Below are 19,397 nucleotides of genomic sequence, written 5' to 3'. Positions count from 1 at the left end.
AATCAATCAGCTTGGGACGCTCTTTTTCGGGAATGAGGTAGAAAAATTCCTTAGCAACTATTGCATTTGTACATCCCGTATCAATTAAGCATTTTTGGGTGACATTCTGTATAGTTACATCAATTAAAAGCATTTGAATCAATCCCGGACGTGGACTTAACAAATTTTCCTCAATCGTAATCTGATGACCTTGACCTGTGACCTCATGATCTTCTGTAGTTTTGATTTCTGCATTATTGTCAGTGTTTTGTTGTTGCGCTTGGTGTGATTTTGACCTCGCTTATTTTTCCTCCTATGTGTTTTACAATGAGTTTTCTTATTAGTTAGTGTTGTTACATAATCAGCTCGGTCTATTCCAGCCTCGCCACCAAGATGACTTGCTGACTGTTCTAATTGGATGGGGGGACGGCCGGTTCCCGCAATCCTTGGTCGTTTAACCGCTTATTTTTCACTTCAGTTTGCTCCTGCTGGCGTTGAGGGCAATTCTGCTTACGATGCCCTTCCTTACCGCAACACCAACATAAAGTTTTCTTATTTGGATCTCGAAATTTTGCATTATTTATACTGCTCGATTGAATTGCAGTCTCCACGCGCTCTAACCTATCCAGCACATGCAATAGCAGTCCCTGTAAGCCTGTATCATTGACTTTGCCTTCATCGCAATGTGACACATCATCTGACCAGACTGTATAGACGGACGTGTTTTTGCCTTACGAAATTTCTGATAACTCTCTTCACACTGGGCTTCATGCACAACGGAGTCCAATGTCGCACCTTTCAAACTCCCCGCTTCATTTATTTTTCTTTGCAGAGAATCATCGCCGACAGCCTGAAACAAGTGATCAATACACAACCGTTCAAGACAATCGCCTGATGCACTGGGATATGCTTTAATTATAATTTGTCGTATTTCATGTGCCAAATCTTTCAGAGATTGATCCTTCTTTCTAACAATTGTCTTAGCTTGGAGGCGGAACTCGTCCTCTAAACCACATGTCGAAAACCGTTTCAGTAACAAATCACATAACTCACTGTAATCATTCACTTCTTTAAAGTCCATATATTACCTCTGAAAAAATATTTTTTTATTTTTTTACTATAAACTCTTAGTGGAGTCATGTGTCAAATGCTGGTGTCATTTTATTCATTTCTGTTGATAAATAGCAATCTTGCCATAAATTCACGGCTTGAGAAAAAAATCTCTGTTTGAACCATGCACTCACCTGTGACGTCACGTGAGGCAATCGTTGTGCAAATCAGTCTATGCCTCCTGCTGTACATACACAAGCAACAATGGCGTCAAATTTAAAATCGGCGAGCGCGAATGAAGAGATAGTTTTTGGACTCGGAGTGTATGATTCAGATGATAATGGGGAGTCTTGGGCTCTACGGTACATGACTTTTGTTCAGGAAATAGGTTTTGAGCCAGCGAGGTGCGAGTATATCCCCAACCTGCGGATCAATGGGCCAAGCGACAAAATACCTTCAGACCCAGGTTCACCCGAGCCTTCACGAGTGGGAAACACAGATAGGTAGTAATAAGAATCATTTAGGCCTTCGATTTTACGATAAATATGCCCAAACGAAATATTCTGAAAGCGGCTGTGTGAAACTCAAATTCATAACTCTTGTCTGTCATCAGATGCCGATACGAGTCTGACTAACAAGCCTGGGTAACGAGAAGAGAGCACCCAGTATACGCGCCATGTTGAACTCAGCATCGCACTAAAATGTCTTGCGTATGCCCATTCGCATTGTTTTAAAAACGCTTAAAAAATCATTTTTGACTTTTATGTAATAAAAAACAACGAGATGAAACCACGATTATTTATTTCCCTTGTTGTTGTCCATTGTGTCATGGACGTAAAATAAACCTACACTACTGTATGCACAGAACATACACGCTATTTGTGTCGGAAGTTTATCGGTACAATTAGTCATCATCACCTTCCCTGCAGCTGTAGTGGCCCGGGGCCATTTTGTCCGTGATGTACCTGAATATAATCATCGTTGCTGGAGTTTTGATCTGCTTCTCTAAAGTTATCAGACGGTACTGGCACAGCAAACGGCCTTCCCGCGTTCCGGAAATAACTACTGATATTCGCGCTGCGTTAGTTCCTTGAACCTTCATTCCTTGTTGAAAGACCAACAAAACGATCTGTGAAAGTTTTTTTTCTCTTGACCATATTTGTTTGTATCGCAGGATTACTAATTTTGTAATAGAGTCAGGTGATTCATGTATCTCCACTGATCTTCACAGTATAGTTGAGCCTAGCGGACCAGGTACGCGGGCTCTCCGACTCATTGATACCTACCAGACATGCCGCTGTACACCGTCGTACACATTTCGTGACATCGACACAGCCTTGATTTAATCGTGTCTCGCAGTCATACTGTGTTAGTCAATCTGTTTTCAAAGTTGGATCACATATTTTGACAAGCATACCAAAAGCAGTCTTCAGATAGAAATAAACCACAAAGTATTGAGATAAAAGTTTCATGCCCGGTTTATTGAAGTTAAAAAATAGTGTTTTCAATTGGCTTCAAACTCACAAAATACGGTTTCCAGTCACCTTGGGGAGATGCAATAGACACACGTCAGACGCGACCCAACGTAGGAAATATGTCACGATGTCAACAGTAACAACACATAAATTTGTAAACAAAGTAGGTCACGGCTCTCTCGCTACAGGCTGGATAAGGCACGATATCAACAGTTTGCATGAGCAAACTGCAGTTTGCATGAGCATTTGCATATATTTGCATGAGCTTATCGATTGCAAGTCACTTGAAAATCAACAGAATACACTTCAGTATAACTAAAATCTTACAAATTTCTTCATCATGCACATTGAAAGAAAACCTCAACCGAGGGACCGGAGCATTCAGCATCACGCAATGCAATGCCATGCTGCCATCCAACACTAAGTTCAATCGCAACCAACTTGGCTAGCAAATCGCTCGATTTTTCCATAGAATATTATCAAAAAAGAGGTAAAAGCTACCGTTTCTATCACTCAGAGAGCAATTAGCTGTACATGATAAAATCGTCTTCTGTGTCGAGTTGTAGTAAAGCTATCATAAAGTCTCTCGACTCTCGTTGAGTGCACGGCATGGCAGCGGGGCAGCCAACCTGATTAAATATTCACGTAAACCACTGACCCCTCGGAAGTTCGCATAAAGTACTGGATCTCTCTGCTGTTAGGGTGGATGATGTCATTATTTTAGTCCTTATATGGTACTAAACTGGGTTCAAAGGGTAAACAAAAAGTTTTATGGCTTGCCGAGTTCAGCAATGCGTATCTACGCTGGACAGAATGAATAGTACGCAACCATTGTATGGTATCGTAAACCTACGTGGTGCTGAGAGCGAGAGTATAGTCACATTGATTTAATCACCTGATAGTATCGCATCGTCCACCGTGAATTTGACCGGGGTCTTTTAGTTTGAGGCCAGTTCGCCACACTTTCATGAGCGTGGCGTACCAAGAAGACATTTTATTCGCCACCCAGCACTTTCTGTTGCATTTTGCGAATGTGGCGAGTGCTAGTGCGACCCTGTCACTGCACACTGCACTGATGGCCTCGCATGACGTCATGTCACGTGACCATTTTGCGGCCAATATGAATTCAGATTTTTTTCTGAGGACCAGTATTTCGAGTGTTTTTAAGTATGAAATATAATATTTTAGAAAGAATACCAAAAATAATTTTAATTATTTGAGTGTTATGGCTTTTTACTAAACAATAGTAAAAGGTTCAAATTAAACAAAATCAGGTAATATATGGATCAATGTGCTGCAAACTCTATAAAGCCCGACCTCGCAATTTTGTCAAAAGAATGTTAAATTTCTGCTCAGAATTCCAACCATTTACCCACGCACATATTTCGAAGTGTAATTTGTAATTGACAAAATCTGTCGTTCCATAATAGCTATCAGCTTTTGCTGACTTGTTTTTCATGTCATACACTGGCGCCTTTAAAGCGAGGTGTTTTCTCTGTTTTAAAAAGTCACAGATGGTAGTGTATCCGACCCTCTATTCACAGGACCTCATAAGTGCCTATTTAAGTCAATATTACAGCGTTTTTCTTTCTTTTTCAATGTTTCAAATAATCCAGCTGAAGAGCACAACACTTGTGTAGCTGTCTTTTGTGTAGCGTGTATTGGCATGTATAGTGCGTCCTCGTAAATGTGACCTTTAGTTCCGTGACCTCTAGGCTCTGGCCATGCCTACTTCCTGCCCTGCCCTCGCTATGCTTACTGTACTAATTTATTAGTACAGTAAACACAGCGACGTCTGTACGCATGGCCAGTAGGCATGGCCAGAGGAATTTGCTAGAGGTCACGGAACTAAAGGTCGTTTTTAAATATGATCACATTTCCCATTGAGGGCAGCTATACATATCAATACAAGCTACACAAAAGACAGCTACACAAGTGTTGTGCTCTTCAGCTGGTTTCAATGATTTGTAACATTGAAAAAGAAAGAAAAACGCTGTAATATTGACTTAAATAGCCACTTATGAGCCCCTGTGCTCTATTTGCAAATAAACTACTTCCCCCAAAGCTTAAACCTGGACCCGGTCCTTTCGGCAAGGGTGTAGATACAGTGAAACCAATGAGGGATGTTGCGGTCTTATTGTCTGTACCTAGAGAGGGACGGCAACCCAACATACCAACAATAGTACATATATTGTTACCACGCGACGAAAGCCGACTGAATAGCAGGAGTCGATGTGTAACTGCCTAAAATAGCAGCAGTGTTTGACGGACTTCGTCTACCGGCCACCTCATTCTCACGTGAGAATAGAATAAACCTCCTCTGGGCGTCACATTTCAGTTTGTACGACACCTTCCGGAGACTATAGTGGCGGTAATATCACTATAGTCCTCAACACGTTCACTATGGGCATCTCCAAATCGAACCGGAGTTTTGCCCGACTTCGAAACTCGTGTCTGGACTGCGCCTTGCTGCCCGCTAGAAAAGACAACTTCGCTATCGACGAAGCTTTCCATGATTGAAAAAATGCACGGCAAAATATCGAAATCAGACACTCGCTAGAACGAACAGCAAACGTCCTCCAACAACACTTGCTAAATTCACGTAACTTGTATCAACTTTCCCTTTCAATGACAACAATAGAAAATCGAACAATAGAACACGCCGTACTCGAGTACCAGCCAAAAGTCTCATCCCAGCGCTGCCAGCACTGTAACGGATTATCTGAAATTAGGCCCCAAATGCCAACCTTTAGAGGATTAAAAGTTTCCTCTAGTTAATGGTAGCGTACTCGTGGCAATGGCGAGCCTAGATGGCAATGAACCGGACCGTCACAAACCGTAGTTCAATCGATATATGGACCGTGTGCACGACGGAACGCGCACTGAGATTTGACTGGTAGCACAATTCACAAGGCTGACCGGCGTGCTCGAGCAACCCGCTCACTGAACAACTATGAAAACCTGAAATAGCACGACTAGTTTAACAACCAAGACAATAATGTTGCGCTTAGGGGAATTACGAGTTGAGAGGTACCAGTCTGGATCGTAATGCTTTCAGTAACTGAAGCTGACACACCAAGATGTAGATTTAACACAACCTTGTACTTTATTGCAAGATGGTGACCGTAACATTACCGTCCAAGGTCTGATCTCAAAAGCTCTCTACAAAGTTAAATACATTTTCAAACTTACATAATTACAAAAGTTATCACATGGTAATTTTCCCGCCAGTCTTTGATTGTTTCTTAAGATTAAATAAGATCACACCATGGAATATCCAATTCTCGATTGTTCTCATTGAAATCTTAACCAATAATTAATTAAACTATCACACTATCTCTTATCTGCTTCTCGTACGATCTGAGTCAATGAACTTCACATGAGCCTGTATTCCCGGGCCCTGGGTGTTTGACATCATTTTATAGTCTGAGAGTGGGGATTTGACATGGCTAGAAAAAATGTCAAATTCTCCTGTTAGTCCCATAGTCCCCCGTGGAGAAGTTGACTTTAACCCTTTTCCTGCCAAGTCGGTGAAAATCCGCTTGAAATTCGGTGTAGCCAGAATCTAAGCACTGGTGACCGTTATTCTACCAACCCGTTGGAAATCGGGCCCTTTTTGGGTACCCCCTTTGCTGCCAAGTCGACGGCACTACGTTTTGCTATCCCTGTGCGTTTAGGGTCATCCGAGGACAGGTTTTCTGACAAGGAACGCCTTTTCTCCTCGAAATGGGTTTGCAGGGAGTCGATAGACAGGGAAAGGTGCAGAAACCTGTCCGCCAGTCCCCCACACCTGAGGGGGGCTGGTTTTTTTACCGCTTTTTAGCGGACTTGGCAGGATAGCATGGTGACGTTTTCTGGTGGAGTTGGACGTACTTGGCTGCCTGGCACTATAGAGATTGCTGCCGAACTTGACCAACTCGTCAATGCTAATCTAGATGGCTACCTCTTGCAAACGACTTTGCAGATGGTGCCGATGGTGCGAGACGAAAGTCACTTATTCAGTTGTGTGTGACTGAAAATGAGAACGTATTTTTGACGGGACGGCTCGACTTGTTCCTCCGATGGAACGGATATGAACGACTCGGAAATACCATTACAAACTGGTGTCCGACGTACTAAGCTGGGCTTCAGCTCTGCAAGTTCAAGCCAGGCAACGTCCTTCACTGCCTTGGCCGTGCCATTCAATGGACGTGGCTTTGGATTTTTTATTTATTCGATCGTCCGAAGTATTGGCTCTGGTTTGCAGGCAAACGTATCCTGTTGCCGACGACCTTGGTTACTACGTACGCTATTTGCGTACCGAGAATTTTTTATTCTAATAGGGTACATGAGGTCAATGCTAGGGGATACCGCCTGTACTGAGCAGGGACTGCTTTTGTTATGCAAACCAGCTAGCTATACAATATTGGCTGCCAGGCATGGAGACGTCGATGGCTAGAAAAATGGAAGCACATTGCGTTGTACCCGTGCATCGCAAAAGTGAGACTGACAACTTGGGTGTAGTGACTGGTTATCACTGGTTAGCTGCAGCCCAAGCCATGGCGGTACAAACCCGTACCTGATTGAGGACCGCTCGACTAAGTCGGTAATGAACGGTAACACTCGTAAGCCAACTCCCAAACGAGCTGGCGAAACTACGTGGAAGCTGTGCCTCAATGGCTCAGCCAAGTCGTTTGTACAACGGCAAAATGTAGTTTTTGTGCTACACTGCCAAGTCGTTGAAGGTACGTATTCAATTGACCCTACCCTGGGGAAAAAGGACAGGTTTGCCGGTGCTCCCGCACCCCTAGCACGACCCCCAGGGTCTCTGACTAACAGACGAGCGAGGTTATGTTTGTGCCTAGCGGACGTGCGCAATACTGAAGGAGCTTATTTCCGTAAAAGTAAGCATGAAACAGGAATTAAATGACGCACCCCCTGGGGCAAACAAAGCCGCTGACCCCAATTTTTTTCTGCAGTAACCCTTGAGCACCTTCCCCTGTATACGGGCATGTAGAAATTATCAAAGTCTAACACGTATAAGTACTGCTAAAACTACCCTGAAAATGGGCGGTTTCTGCCAAAATGCCTGGCAGGATAACGTGCAGGAGAGCCAATCTTTTGCAGGCACGGAAAAGGGGGCCGTTTTCTACTGACTTGGCAGGATAACGGACAAGGGCGCTCGGCAGGAAAAGGGTTAATGGTCGTTAGCAACTGCCTTCATTGAGGACCGGCAGTTTTCTGTAAGGACCTGAAGCTTTGGCTTGGTACAGGTCCTTATGACCTGAAGCTGTTGTCTCTTAATTTCGCACACTGTCCCCTATTACGCTATTTTAACACCACTGAATGGTAAAATTCCGAAACTGGTGGTGAATATTTCGTTGAGCAAGAAAAAGTTGCGAGGAAATCTGGCTGCCACAACAGAAATACCACACAAAAATTCCCGCCAACAATTATTTCACCCAAAAATGAACAAATGTGAACTTACACCCAGATGAAGAAACTCACTTAAAACAGTTACAGCAAAGTTGCCTTACCTGTTCAGTCGCAAGATTTACAGCAACACCTGGAAGCTTGTTCTTGATTTTTTCTTAGTCGCCACTAGCTTCTAAGTCTCTCACCCGAAGAAACTGTGCAAGGCCCCCCCAAAAAAGCTGTTCAACGGGCGGGATAACTTCAAAGTTGGGTAGGTAGGGCGGATTTTTTTTTTTTTTTTTTTTTTTTTTGGTTTTTCTTGAACAGAACATATAATATAAACACTTTTTGTGTGTTTCATGCTTTTTCTTAGTCACATAACATATACTGGATATGTTGTTTAGTACGTTCATGATTTTTTCAATTTTTGTTGACATGGGTTGGTTGTCTCAGAACACCTTCTTTGCCTTCACTTCTACAGGTCAATCTACAGGTGCCGCCAACTGGTAAATTTCATGAATTTCTCAAAATCATCACAAAACCTGTTTTGAAGGCTGATATACTGATTTTTCTTATTTTTGACCCTGACCTAAAACTTGGAGGGGAAAGTGAGAGCTGTTCGTAACTGCCCTCCCGCTGGTATACACTGAAAATGTGCCTTCCCACTGAATTTTGATGCCCACTGCCCTCCGGTATCTACAGTCTGCCCGCTCCCCACTCCCCACAACAATTCAAGCTCCCTGCTGCCCTCTCCCTACAACTGAAATTCCCCATTGCCAACTAGATGCCCACTATGCAACCCAGATCAACACAAAACCATGCAAGCAGTTAGCAGTATACCTTGGAACATTGTTAAGCACGCCGCTTTCCCCTCCCTCTACGTATTTTCCGGTGCCCACTGTCAAAAATTTTCTCCCCGCCCGCTGAAAGTAATGAAATTTCTTCCCCGCCCACAGTAAATATTGATATTTTCTCCCCGCCCGCTGATTAGTTTTGAAATCTGCCCGCCCGCTGAAAAACTTCGCACGAACACCTTTTTGCACGAACAGCTTCGTTGGCGGCACCTGAATCTAACGGAGCTAATTTCTGTGTTGGTGCACAGTCCCTAGTGGGCTATTCAGCTCTGGGACTATTCGCCCCATAGACGAGTGTACAGAAGCGAGAAACATTGTTTCTCGCTTCTGTACACTCGTCTATGGGGTGAATAGTCCCAGAGCTGAATAGCCCAGCGAGAAACATTGTTTCTGGCTTCTGTACATTCGTCTATGGGGCGAATAGTCCCAGAGCTGAATAGCCCACCAAACGACTGTGGTTGGTGTCACCAGCCATATGAGCACGGAGCATTCCATCCAAAACTCGCGACTCAGAAACTGACGGGTCAGCCCTGGGGATGTCTGGGGTGATGTCGTCGAGCGAGGGAGCGAAATTAGACCATCCGTCCTGTGTCTAAGTCAAACAAATGTCACAAGGTTGACTCCTTGTGCATTCTTGACAACGGAAACACAAATCATGTCCGTCCTGCAGTGAGAACTGCTGCTTACAATCACACATTCCATAGGAGAAAGCCATGACGAAAATCGGAACGAGTGATGACTCAAAGAACAATAAAGAATTTTCAAGGAACACTGAAAATACGAACACTAGAAAAACATAGACTGTACAACCACTCGGACGTGAAATAAACGCCAGTGAAACAATACAGTACAGAGTGTCTATGCTATACGGAACACGTACGTGGCGTAACAGTTTATTTTCCACGGCGTATTTACCCTGCCCTTCACCTTGACCAAATGTTTGTGATGGGCTTCCACCTTTACTCTTCAAATCATAGCCTGTATCAATCTCACTCAAGTCAATGTCATCGAAAATGTGAAGGTCATTCATCTTACAGACAGATGTTCACTGAATAACATCTCCGCGTTTCTTCAGATTCATAAAGATTTCGGGGAAAAAAAAAAGAAAAATGTGGAGTGGTCCAAATATGGGTCGGTCCGGCCCGTTGAACAGATAATTTTTTTTTCTCGCCCAACAGCTAATTTATTTGGGGCAAGTGTTGAAAATCAAAAAAGCACTTGGGCGTTCCAACTCTAATCGTAAAACTTTCCAAGTACTTCGGCGTATTCTACCTACTAGTAAACTAGTACTTTCAATTATGAATATGCCACGTAACCACAGGGTGTTGTCTACATGTCCGTCCCCAGGGGTGGGTAGGTGTTTCGTTGTATCGCTATAAAGATATATTCTACCAACCTTTGGTGTTTCGGTCGTAACGTAGCACTGCCCTTGACAATCTTGCGTATACGTTTTATCAACATGCTGCGTCTATTATCTGATGAGCTGAGTGCCTAATTAGGCAAAGTAATCAAGGGTAAATTACTAATCTGTGGACGCTCTCACCAGATTATCACCCGATTAAATTTGACAAAGTCAATAACGAACGCACCAGCAAGAGAGAAAGGGCTGAAACTCTCAAAAGCCGTGTTCACAGAAATCTACTTTACAATAAACATTTCCTAATTTTTCGAACGTCAACAGTTTTCGGACATGTTTAAACGGGGACAGGCCAATTTATGCCTTCGTCGGTTGCTTCTTTGAGCTGTAGAACGCTAATAGAAGCGGTGGAGTCAGTGTCCCGATGTGGTCCGTCAGACCGGAAGCCGGAACTACAAACCTTTACATGATCGATAGAGGCAAACAAATTAGCCAACATGCTTTAGGATCTAGGGTCAAGCTCATCGGTGTTTCTGAACACGGACATGACAATCTCTATGTGTTTTTGACTACAGCCGGTCATCGTTTGCGGGAAGAAACTCGCCGCTTGTGACATAAAAATTGACTAGTCGGCAAAAGTATTTTCATGCCTTATATATGCTTATTCGTTTCAAGATGAGATGAAAGCTGCGAAGACACATTGGAAGCATAGTAATACTCAACCAGGTTGATCTATACGTTGGGGAGATATTGATGTCACAGTCTTGTCGAACGTAAACGGGAATGTTTAGGCCATAGCAAAGACGATAAATCAGTCTGCTGAATAAAACGAATTTTTTTGGACACCATATCTTTTATGTCAGTTTTTGAACCCACGTGAAACCCTGCGTAACAATGTAATAACTATATATAATCAAAACCTTTTGGACATATCTTTTTATGTCAACTTTTGGACACGCTTTAGAAATGCATGATATAGCATACTCTATATGTCTGACTGTCGGGGAAACACTTCTTGCGCTGCTGTCGGACTCAGTCGCGCGATCACGGTGTCTTTCCCTGTCTTTCCCTCGCACATTCACTTTACCAAAAATGTGTTTTTTGTATAAAAACCGCAGCTTTACAGTTAAGGATGTTAGACTTCAAAGTTTATGCAATCTATCATCATATGGCAACTGGCTCACCTTTACATGTTATGTGGGACTTTGCTTGGAGTTCACTACCATTTGAAGTAGGCTTCGTCAACTGATAGATAGGAATAACAGACAGATGCAGGGCTCGAAATTAGCGGTAGTTCCGCGTCCACAGACTACCAACTTTTCCCTGGGGCTACCAAAACCCATGAAATGGTAGCCCACACGGACTACAAAAGCCTTGGACTTCAAATTACTTAGTAGGCGACATGATGTTGATCGATGTGAGATGACCTAGGCTGGGTCCAACAGTCAACCCAGCTTGACACAGAAAGGCCAGACTATGACTTTGTTATGCAAATTAAAATGCGACAGTTCAGTCGAATTTGTTGCGACACACTTTCAATAAAATATCATTATATGAAGTTATATGTACTTGGATGACAGGCTGGATAGAATCATGCAAAATAAATCGCTCATTGTCTAGATTATAAAAATCACATCCTTTACAAAAAAATCTCTTCATTCATGTATGGGCTACCAGACCTTGTCACTGGGCTACCAACTTCAGAAAATGGTAGCCCAATTGGACTACCAGGGAAAAAAGTAAATTTCGAGCCCTGAGATGTGTACATCGGACACAAATGCGAATGCACTGTTTTTTGCGCCTCCGTCAGACTCAGTTGCTATGTCTTTCCCTTGCACGTCAGCTTTCTCGAAAATGTGTTTTGTATAAAAACAACTTTACAGTGAAGGATGTGATCCCTCGAAGTTACTAATACACTTGTCGATTTGATATGCGAAGACACACTGACGACCAGTTATTTATTAGTACTCAAACCTGGTGAAAATCATTCCGCGACACTAATCGATTATATGTCTTTTGGAGAACGTCCTAAGAACCTGACATGACCCTTGTTTGATGCGTTAGATAGTTGAGTATAAGGATTGATAAAATAATGTATCAAAATGTACACAGATTCACGCGACTGCACTATCATATTCTTGGCAACTCAATGACGTTTATGGCCGAGAGGGCGGGAGTCTCAGACCCAAGGGAGCATAAGCAGTATGCAGTACATTGCATGCTTTCCATGCAAAATCCGACTTTGACTAATATTCCCGTCCTGTTTCCGAGCATAACTTTCGAGCTGAGTAGCTAGTAATGTTGAGGTCAAGATATCCGAAACGTTCGTGTTCGAAATGCTTCTTGATTTGCAGAGAGAACACTCGACCTTCTTGTTTGTGTTTTAACTTAGCGCATGGGGTCAATGGAAAAATTCAAAGCAAAATACCACGGTGTATAAAATCTGAAGGCACGTAGGCACCAACCCACAACACTGCTTGTACTGCAGAGCACACAATCGGTCGTACGTAAAACACGTCTTTTGTTATTTGAAAAAAAAAGACTAATACATAAGGGATGGACCATTAGATCTTGGGAGGGGGGTGGTCACAATGAAATTGTGAATTTTTTTTACTATTGTAAATTTCTAAATTTTTTTTTTCCAATTGAGATTAGCTGTGCAATTTTTTTTTTCAGAGTAAATTTTCAGATTTATAATTTTTTTTTAGTTCGTCGCTGTCTGAGGATAAAGAGGGCAAAGATGTGGTGCAAAGCACCACATGCGGCCGCGCAAGTGGTCGAGGGGGAGGTGAGGAGGGGGTGTCCCCCCCTGCCATTGGAGCTTTTTAAAAATAGAGATGAAAATGGTGTTATTTGGTGGCACTTGGGGAGTATTTTTGCGGGGGGAGGTCAGGAGGGGGTGTCCCCCCTCTTGCCATTGGAGCTTTTGAAAAATAGAGATTAAAATGGTGTTATTTGGTGGCACTTGGGGAGTATTTTTGTGGGGGGAGGTCAGGAGGGGGTGTCCCCCTCCTGCTGTTGGAGTTTTTTAAAAATAGAGATGAAAATGGTGTTATTTGGTGGCACTTGGGGAGCATTTTTTTCAGATTACACATCTTCCTCTGAAACATGGTCTTCTTGCTCCTCAGTAGCTTCCTATAGTTTTGAAAATTGACTATTTTGGTTTCCTGGCTTTTCTTTCTACTGCCTGGTGAAATGCCTATATTCACCCCACCAAACATCATGCATATCTCATGATTTACAATTGATTTTGACAAGCTGAGAAGCTGTTTGCAAAATATAGTTAAATTTGCATATTTGTGTTTTTAGAGCAATTGTTGCCCTTTTTGATCAAAACATCTATTTCTCTGTAGCAGCATGTCCAAATTGATTGGATGTGTATAGATGTGGTGAAATTTTAATATTTGTCTTTTTAGGGCAATTCATGCCATTCATGGTCAAAAAAGCTGTATTCTCTGAAAGGGCTTGTCCAATTTCTTTGAAATTTGCTACGTAAGTCCCTTAAGATTTGTTTAAATTATGCTCTTTTTTGTGGTGGTAAAATTCTTCAGATAATTGTCATTCAGCATTTGCTACACATTATTCATGCAAATTTATTCAGTATTTGCTATCGAGAAACTTTCAAAGTTCAACCCTTTTGTGTTTTTGTGTTGGGATTTGTTGGATAGATGGCATTCTACGTAGTGTATTGTTAAATGTAAAAAAATGTGTTGCGGTTGTTTTATGAGGCTGTTTTTTGAGAAAAAAGAATTGAAAATGCCTTTTTAAAAGCAAAATAATACATAATGACTTGGTATGTTGTTTTATCATTATTGACGTGTTTCTACTTGTTCACGCATTCTTGCATTCATCATTGCAATTAAATGCTGTGAAAAAAAATGAACCTGATGTGGCCTGCATCTGTTTACCTTGAAAGGCAAATATAACTTTCTGTTTTGACAACCATACCATAGTTTCAATGTTTTACCTAGTGTACCTGCTTTGTTTGTATGCAGCAAACTACAAGTAGAAAACAGGCTCTATAATTTTATAATTTTCAAGTGATCAGAATACAAAAGTCCTGAAAAGATAAGATAATCACAACTTCAAGTATAAGGGATACAGTCACTCTCAATGTATACGGTACATTAAAATTAAAAATGTGCCTGGAGGATTCACTAAAAATACAGAAAGTTGCTTCCTGTTGGTAAAATCTAAAAAAATTCAAGATTTTAAAGACTTTTGCAGATTTTTTTTTAACGCATATTTCTTCTTATTTATTTTTTTTTATTTTGCAAACTAGTTTGAAGATTTTTTTTCCTAACTTTCTGCTCTGAAAATTTTTTTTTCTGTTTTTGACCATCCCCTCCCAAGATCTAATGGTCCGTTCCTAAGTGTACGTATTGCAAGAACGCAGTTGATAAACTGGACAAGTTGAAGGCGAGCTCGAACGTCGAGTTAATAAAGTCTTTTCCGTTCTTGTTCTCGACTAACACGGAATTTTGCAATATACCCGTGAAGTCTGATTCAGTTCGATGCGGTGTTAGGCACGTCGACCAACGTGTTTTTGCCGGGCCAGCAGGAAGAGTATAAACACATCTCCGATACGTTACAAGGTGTGTTCAACACATACCACGCATTCCTGGGAGGTCCTCCTTTCCGACCTGTTCGTTTACAAATGAATATTCAAGTTTGTTTTGCCTTCTGTTTGTTTCTGAATACGTGAATATAAAGTGTCCACTACTTTTACGCACCACCTCTGGACACGGCTTTTGAGAGTTTCAGCCCTTTCTTCAGTCATACCTTGCTTGTGCGTTCGTTATGACTTTGTCAAATTTAATCGGGTGATAATCTGGTGAGAGCGTCCACAGATTAGTAATATTTACGCTTGATTACTCTGGCTAATTAGGCACTCAAACTCATCAGATAATAGACGCAGCATGTTGATAAAACGTATACGCAAGATTGTCAAGGGCAGTGCTAAGTTAATACCGAAAAACACAAAGGTTGGTAGAATATATCTTTATTAGCGATACAACGAAACACCTACCCACCCCTGGGGACGGACATGTAGACAACACCCTGTGACGAACTCTACTCGTATCACTTTCAAGTGGAAGGCAACCTCACGAGTTTTTCCGTGAGGTACTCCGACTTCTATTTAGAAATAAAACTCTTAAGTTTTCTCGCCTTTTCCACAAAGGTCAGGAAAAGTCGCAGCGCGGCGCCAATTATAGTGTTACCCAGTGTATAAACTCAGTAGACTTACCAAGTCTTTGTTGCACTGGTTGATTCCGCAGAAGGCTTCACTGTAGTCGTCTGCTCGCTTCTGCGGTTGGTATCATTCTGCTGTTTGAGCGAGTATGTACATGCGAGGCATTCCATGAATAGTTATTTTACCGGTTCCATGATGCAGTGCGCGCCAGGGTATACAAAGCGTACGTTACGCATAGAACTTTTTAGCCGTAGGGCAGGCATGGCCGTAAGGTATGGTACACGCAGGGTACATTAAAGGCCGAGTTACACGAGGCAACTCATTGAGCAACGCGACGAGCAACACGACAGGCAACGCGAGTTGCCCGCCGTATTGCTTCGTTTGTATGATATCGTCGCGTCGCCCGAGGTGGTCAGGCGACGTCGCCCGGAAAACCGACATGTCGGTTTTTCAGGCGACGCGTCGCCCGTCGCTTGGACGAGTTGCCCCGTGTACACACTGCGTCGCGTCGCCTGAGGAAACCTTTGACCTCTACTCATGCGCAGAACTGTGATCCTGTTTGCGCTCATCGATTGTAACTTGTTAGTACATATAAATTTACAAAACTCGAACAGGAAATATACTATAAACTGTAAAAAAATCAACCAATCAATATGTCAATAAATCAATAAATCTATAGACAAATCCAAAAAATATCCACCCTCTCTATCAATTCTACAATCTTCGGTAAACTGGTGAATAACCGCTTCAATATTAGATAGGCCTAAACTGCTGAATGATAATTTCTCCTGAGGAGCCATCAATATTCTCTGTTGTCCTTATACATGGACTGATATTTACACGTATCGAACGCATCGATCAGGTCGGGACGACACAGAGAATACAATCAGCCTGACGAAAGACAATGTGGAAGTAAAACTTTCTGACTAATATGCTCGAGCGTCGCCACGTCATCGTGATATAAGTATTTTCCTCTTAGGCCTATACATAAAAAAAATGTTAATATATTTTCTTAAAGCAAAGAATTAATCAATTAATCGAAATTATTTCATCCATAATTTACCGACGAGCACATATACACATGCCAGGCTCCAATAGATTGTACACCAAAACGGACAATTCGCGAGATGTTTAGTTAGTGAGGCAAGGATTCTCAGAAAGTAGATTAGTGAAATCATTTAAGATTTCTGTATGCCGATGATTCGAAATTTTCTCGGATCATCAAAACTGAATCGGATTGCAGACTATTGCAATCAGATATCTCTTTTGTTGGTAATTGGTGCAAAGCATGGAAAGTTAAACTAAATCTTAAAAAATGTTTTTTTATTTCATTCTCCAACAAGCGTATTCCAGTTCATTCCAATTATAAGCTTTATAAGCAATCAATCACACGTGTTGATGTCATCAAGGATCTTGGTGTTTATTTCTCCAAAAATCTAAGCTTTGTACATCACATCAATTGCACAATCAAAAGAGCACATCAATTGGTTGGTTTTATTAAACGGACTTGCTGCGACTTCACTAATACCACTGCCATCAAAAGTATTTACATTGCACTTGTTAGGAGTATCCTTGAGTATTGTTCAGTAGTGTGGTCTCCACACCAGAAGTCGTACATTGACAAAATTGAACGAGTTCAGAAGAAATTTATTAAATTTCTTTGTTTTAAGGAGGGTGTGGAGTACAATGTTGATAATTTTTACATTATGTTCTTATTTTAAACTTTCGCCTCTTTTTTATTCGTCGTCAAGTTTTAGATCTTTGTTTTATTCACAAGTGTGTCAATTTCATTACCGATTGTCCAGATATTAATAGCTCCTTCACTTTCTTTGTGCCCCCTAGGCGTCTCAGGTCTTCTGACCTTTTCCGGATTCCAAATCACCGCGTTAACCTGTCTAAATATTGTTTTTCGTCTCGGGCAATGTCACTTTTAAATAGTGTCTATCGTTTTGATATTGATTTGTTTACCAGTCTTAGTGCTTTTAAAACACAAGTGTCATCTGTTTTATTATCTCTTGCTGATAGTCATTTTACTACCGAGAGTTTTTGATGTTTGTCAGTCTCTGTTGTTACTTGTTTAGTGCCTTTTTTTAAATTAGTTTCTGCATGTTGTAATTTGTCTTTTTCATGTTTTAATTTTTCTCTGTTTGCATCCAGTTATTGGGCTATGCCTGTTGGATGTCAGAATGAATAAATAAATAAATAAATAAATAAATAAAACCATTTCGTTATTTGGTGCATTAATGATGACTGATACGCATATTCCAGGACGGGCTTTAATCGATACGTGACCGATATTTCTGTCATTGAACGCATTTGACGACACCCGTCCCTAAACACTACACCGTTGCATCGCACCATGATCTGTCACAAAGTATTCATCATTTTTGTGTTGCAGAACAGCTAATACTCATGGCTTTCACATGTCTGAAATGCACCGAAAATGCCACAAAATGACACCATTTCAATAGCCAAATTTTCAAGTTTCTACAATGGAAGGCCGCGGCCGGCGTGACCACCCTCCTCATGACCACAAGCTAGCCTTTTTACAGTGTCGCGGAAAAGTTGATTTTGAAATTTCTCATTCTGATTTGAGTTTATTGCTGTTTCACTGTGCCGTAAAATTTTAATCTTTAGATAAAATTAAATCACATCATTGTCGATACAGAGAACTTGTGACGTTATTCCCAAGATAATTACTGATAAAATATCCAAATGTCTCGCATTGTGGCCTCAGATGTTTTATGAATTCCCTGGTAATGCAAAAACTATTAACCAAAAATAGTGTACCCCTGCAGGACCAGCATGGACTCAAGTAAACTTTTCTCTCCATAGTGTACTCGGCTTTGTATCGTACATGATTTTGTACAAAGTTTTCTTTCGTCTATTATGGCCCGGGAGGGGGAATACCATTTTCCCGTTAATATTGAATTATTAATAATTCTGAGAAAATAATAATTATCACTTTTATATATGTTCTGGCATTAAGATCAAGACGGGTAGGGTCATGAATTTAGAGGAAGGCCACAATTTCGTATGCAAGTTTGGAGAGTCACCATTTTCAAGGCAACCAGTTAATATTTCAATCGCACCACCCTGCTTTTCTTAATTCATTCACTTTGGCGGATAAGTAAAATTAGAAAATTGTTAGACCAGCCCAGTGCTGAAAAATTGGTTCACGCTTTTGTCACATCGAAGTTAGATTATTGTAACAGTCTACTTTTTGGCCTACCTGCATATAAATTGAAAAAGCTTCAACACATTCAGAACTCTGCTGCTCGTTTGGTAACTGGACGGAAGATGGGCCGTCACGTTGTTATGACAGTATAGAGGAACGAATCCGTTTTAAAATTCTTTGTTTGGTTTTTAAAATTGTCCATCAAGATGAATTCGTTCCAAATTACTTATCAGAACTAGTAACAATTGATATCCCAGTACATAATACCAGAAGGAGTGTCGGTGTAAGATTGAATCCCTTTTCTGTCAAAGATCACGGGAAACAACTTTCTAGAACATATGGTGACAGAGCTTTTAGCGTGTATGCCCCTAAACTGTGGAATAGTTTGCCACCCGACCTTAGGATGATAAAGAAATTCGCTCTTTTTAAGAAGTCTCTTAAAACCATTATTTTTCGTCAATGCTACTGTTGACTTGGATATAATTTTTACCTGCATGTTTTATATTTATTTATTTTTTATCATTTTTAGTGAAATTTTTCAAATTACTTTCTTTGCTGTTTTTAGGTAGGATCCTTTAGTCTAGATTTTAGCTTGCTTGATTTTATCGGTTGTTTTAAATTACACTCTTTCCTCTGTGAGTTATTTTGTATTTTCTGCGTTTATTTTAGTTCTTCCAGTAATTTTCTGTAATGTACAGACCACTGAGACAAGGTGTGTAGTGGTCTTAAAACAATAAATTATTATTATTATTATTATTCTGTCCTTACCCTATGTTACCCTAAGCTGTATGACAAAAGAGACGATTTCAATTTTGAAATCATAAAGTTTCCCTTTTTGTCGAGCAATATACCATCATCTCCAGCTTATGGTGTGTATATTTCACAACTCCTTAGATACAGTAGAGCATGCCATTCA

At 41.1% G+C, this 19,397-nt stretch overlaps 1 protein-coding gene across 2 annotated transcripts in view; it reads right to left on the bottom strand.

The window, feature by feature from the left end:
* Positions 1–15,839, bottom strand: part of LOC139126642 (ABC-type oligopeptide transporter ABCB9-like) — a 30,254-nt gene extending 14,415 nt beyond the window's left edge. Inside the window, exon 1 of one of the 2 annotated variants that reach the window (XM_070692704.1) lies at positions 15,358–15,839. In XM_070692704.1, the coding sequence (XP_070548805.1) occupies positions 15,358–15,473 (116 nt within the window). In that variant the 5' untranslated portion in view covers positions 15,474–15,839. The remainder of the gene's footprint in view (positions 1–15,357) is intronic. The other variant, XM_070692702.1, reaches the window with a different exon arrangement.
* Between the last annotated feature and the right edge of the window lie 3,558 nt (positions 15,840–19,397).

The sequence above is a fragment of the Ptychodera flava genome, unplaced genomic scaffold (genome assembly GCF_041260155.1).
Source record: "Ptychodera flava strain L36383 unplaced genomic scaffold, AS_Pfla_20210202 Scaffold_112__1_contigs__length_238456_pilon, whole genome shotgun sequence".
Classification (NCBI taxonomy): Eukaryota; Metazoa; Hemichordata; class Enteropneusta; family Ptychoderidae; genus Ptychodera; species Ptychodera flava.
This window is presented reverse-complemented; position numbering and strand designations above follow the sequence as displayed.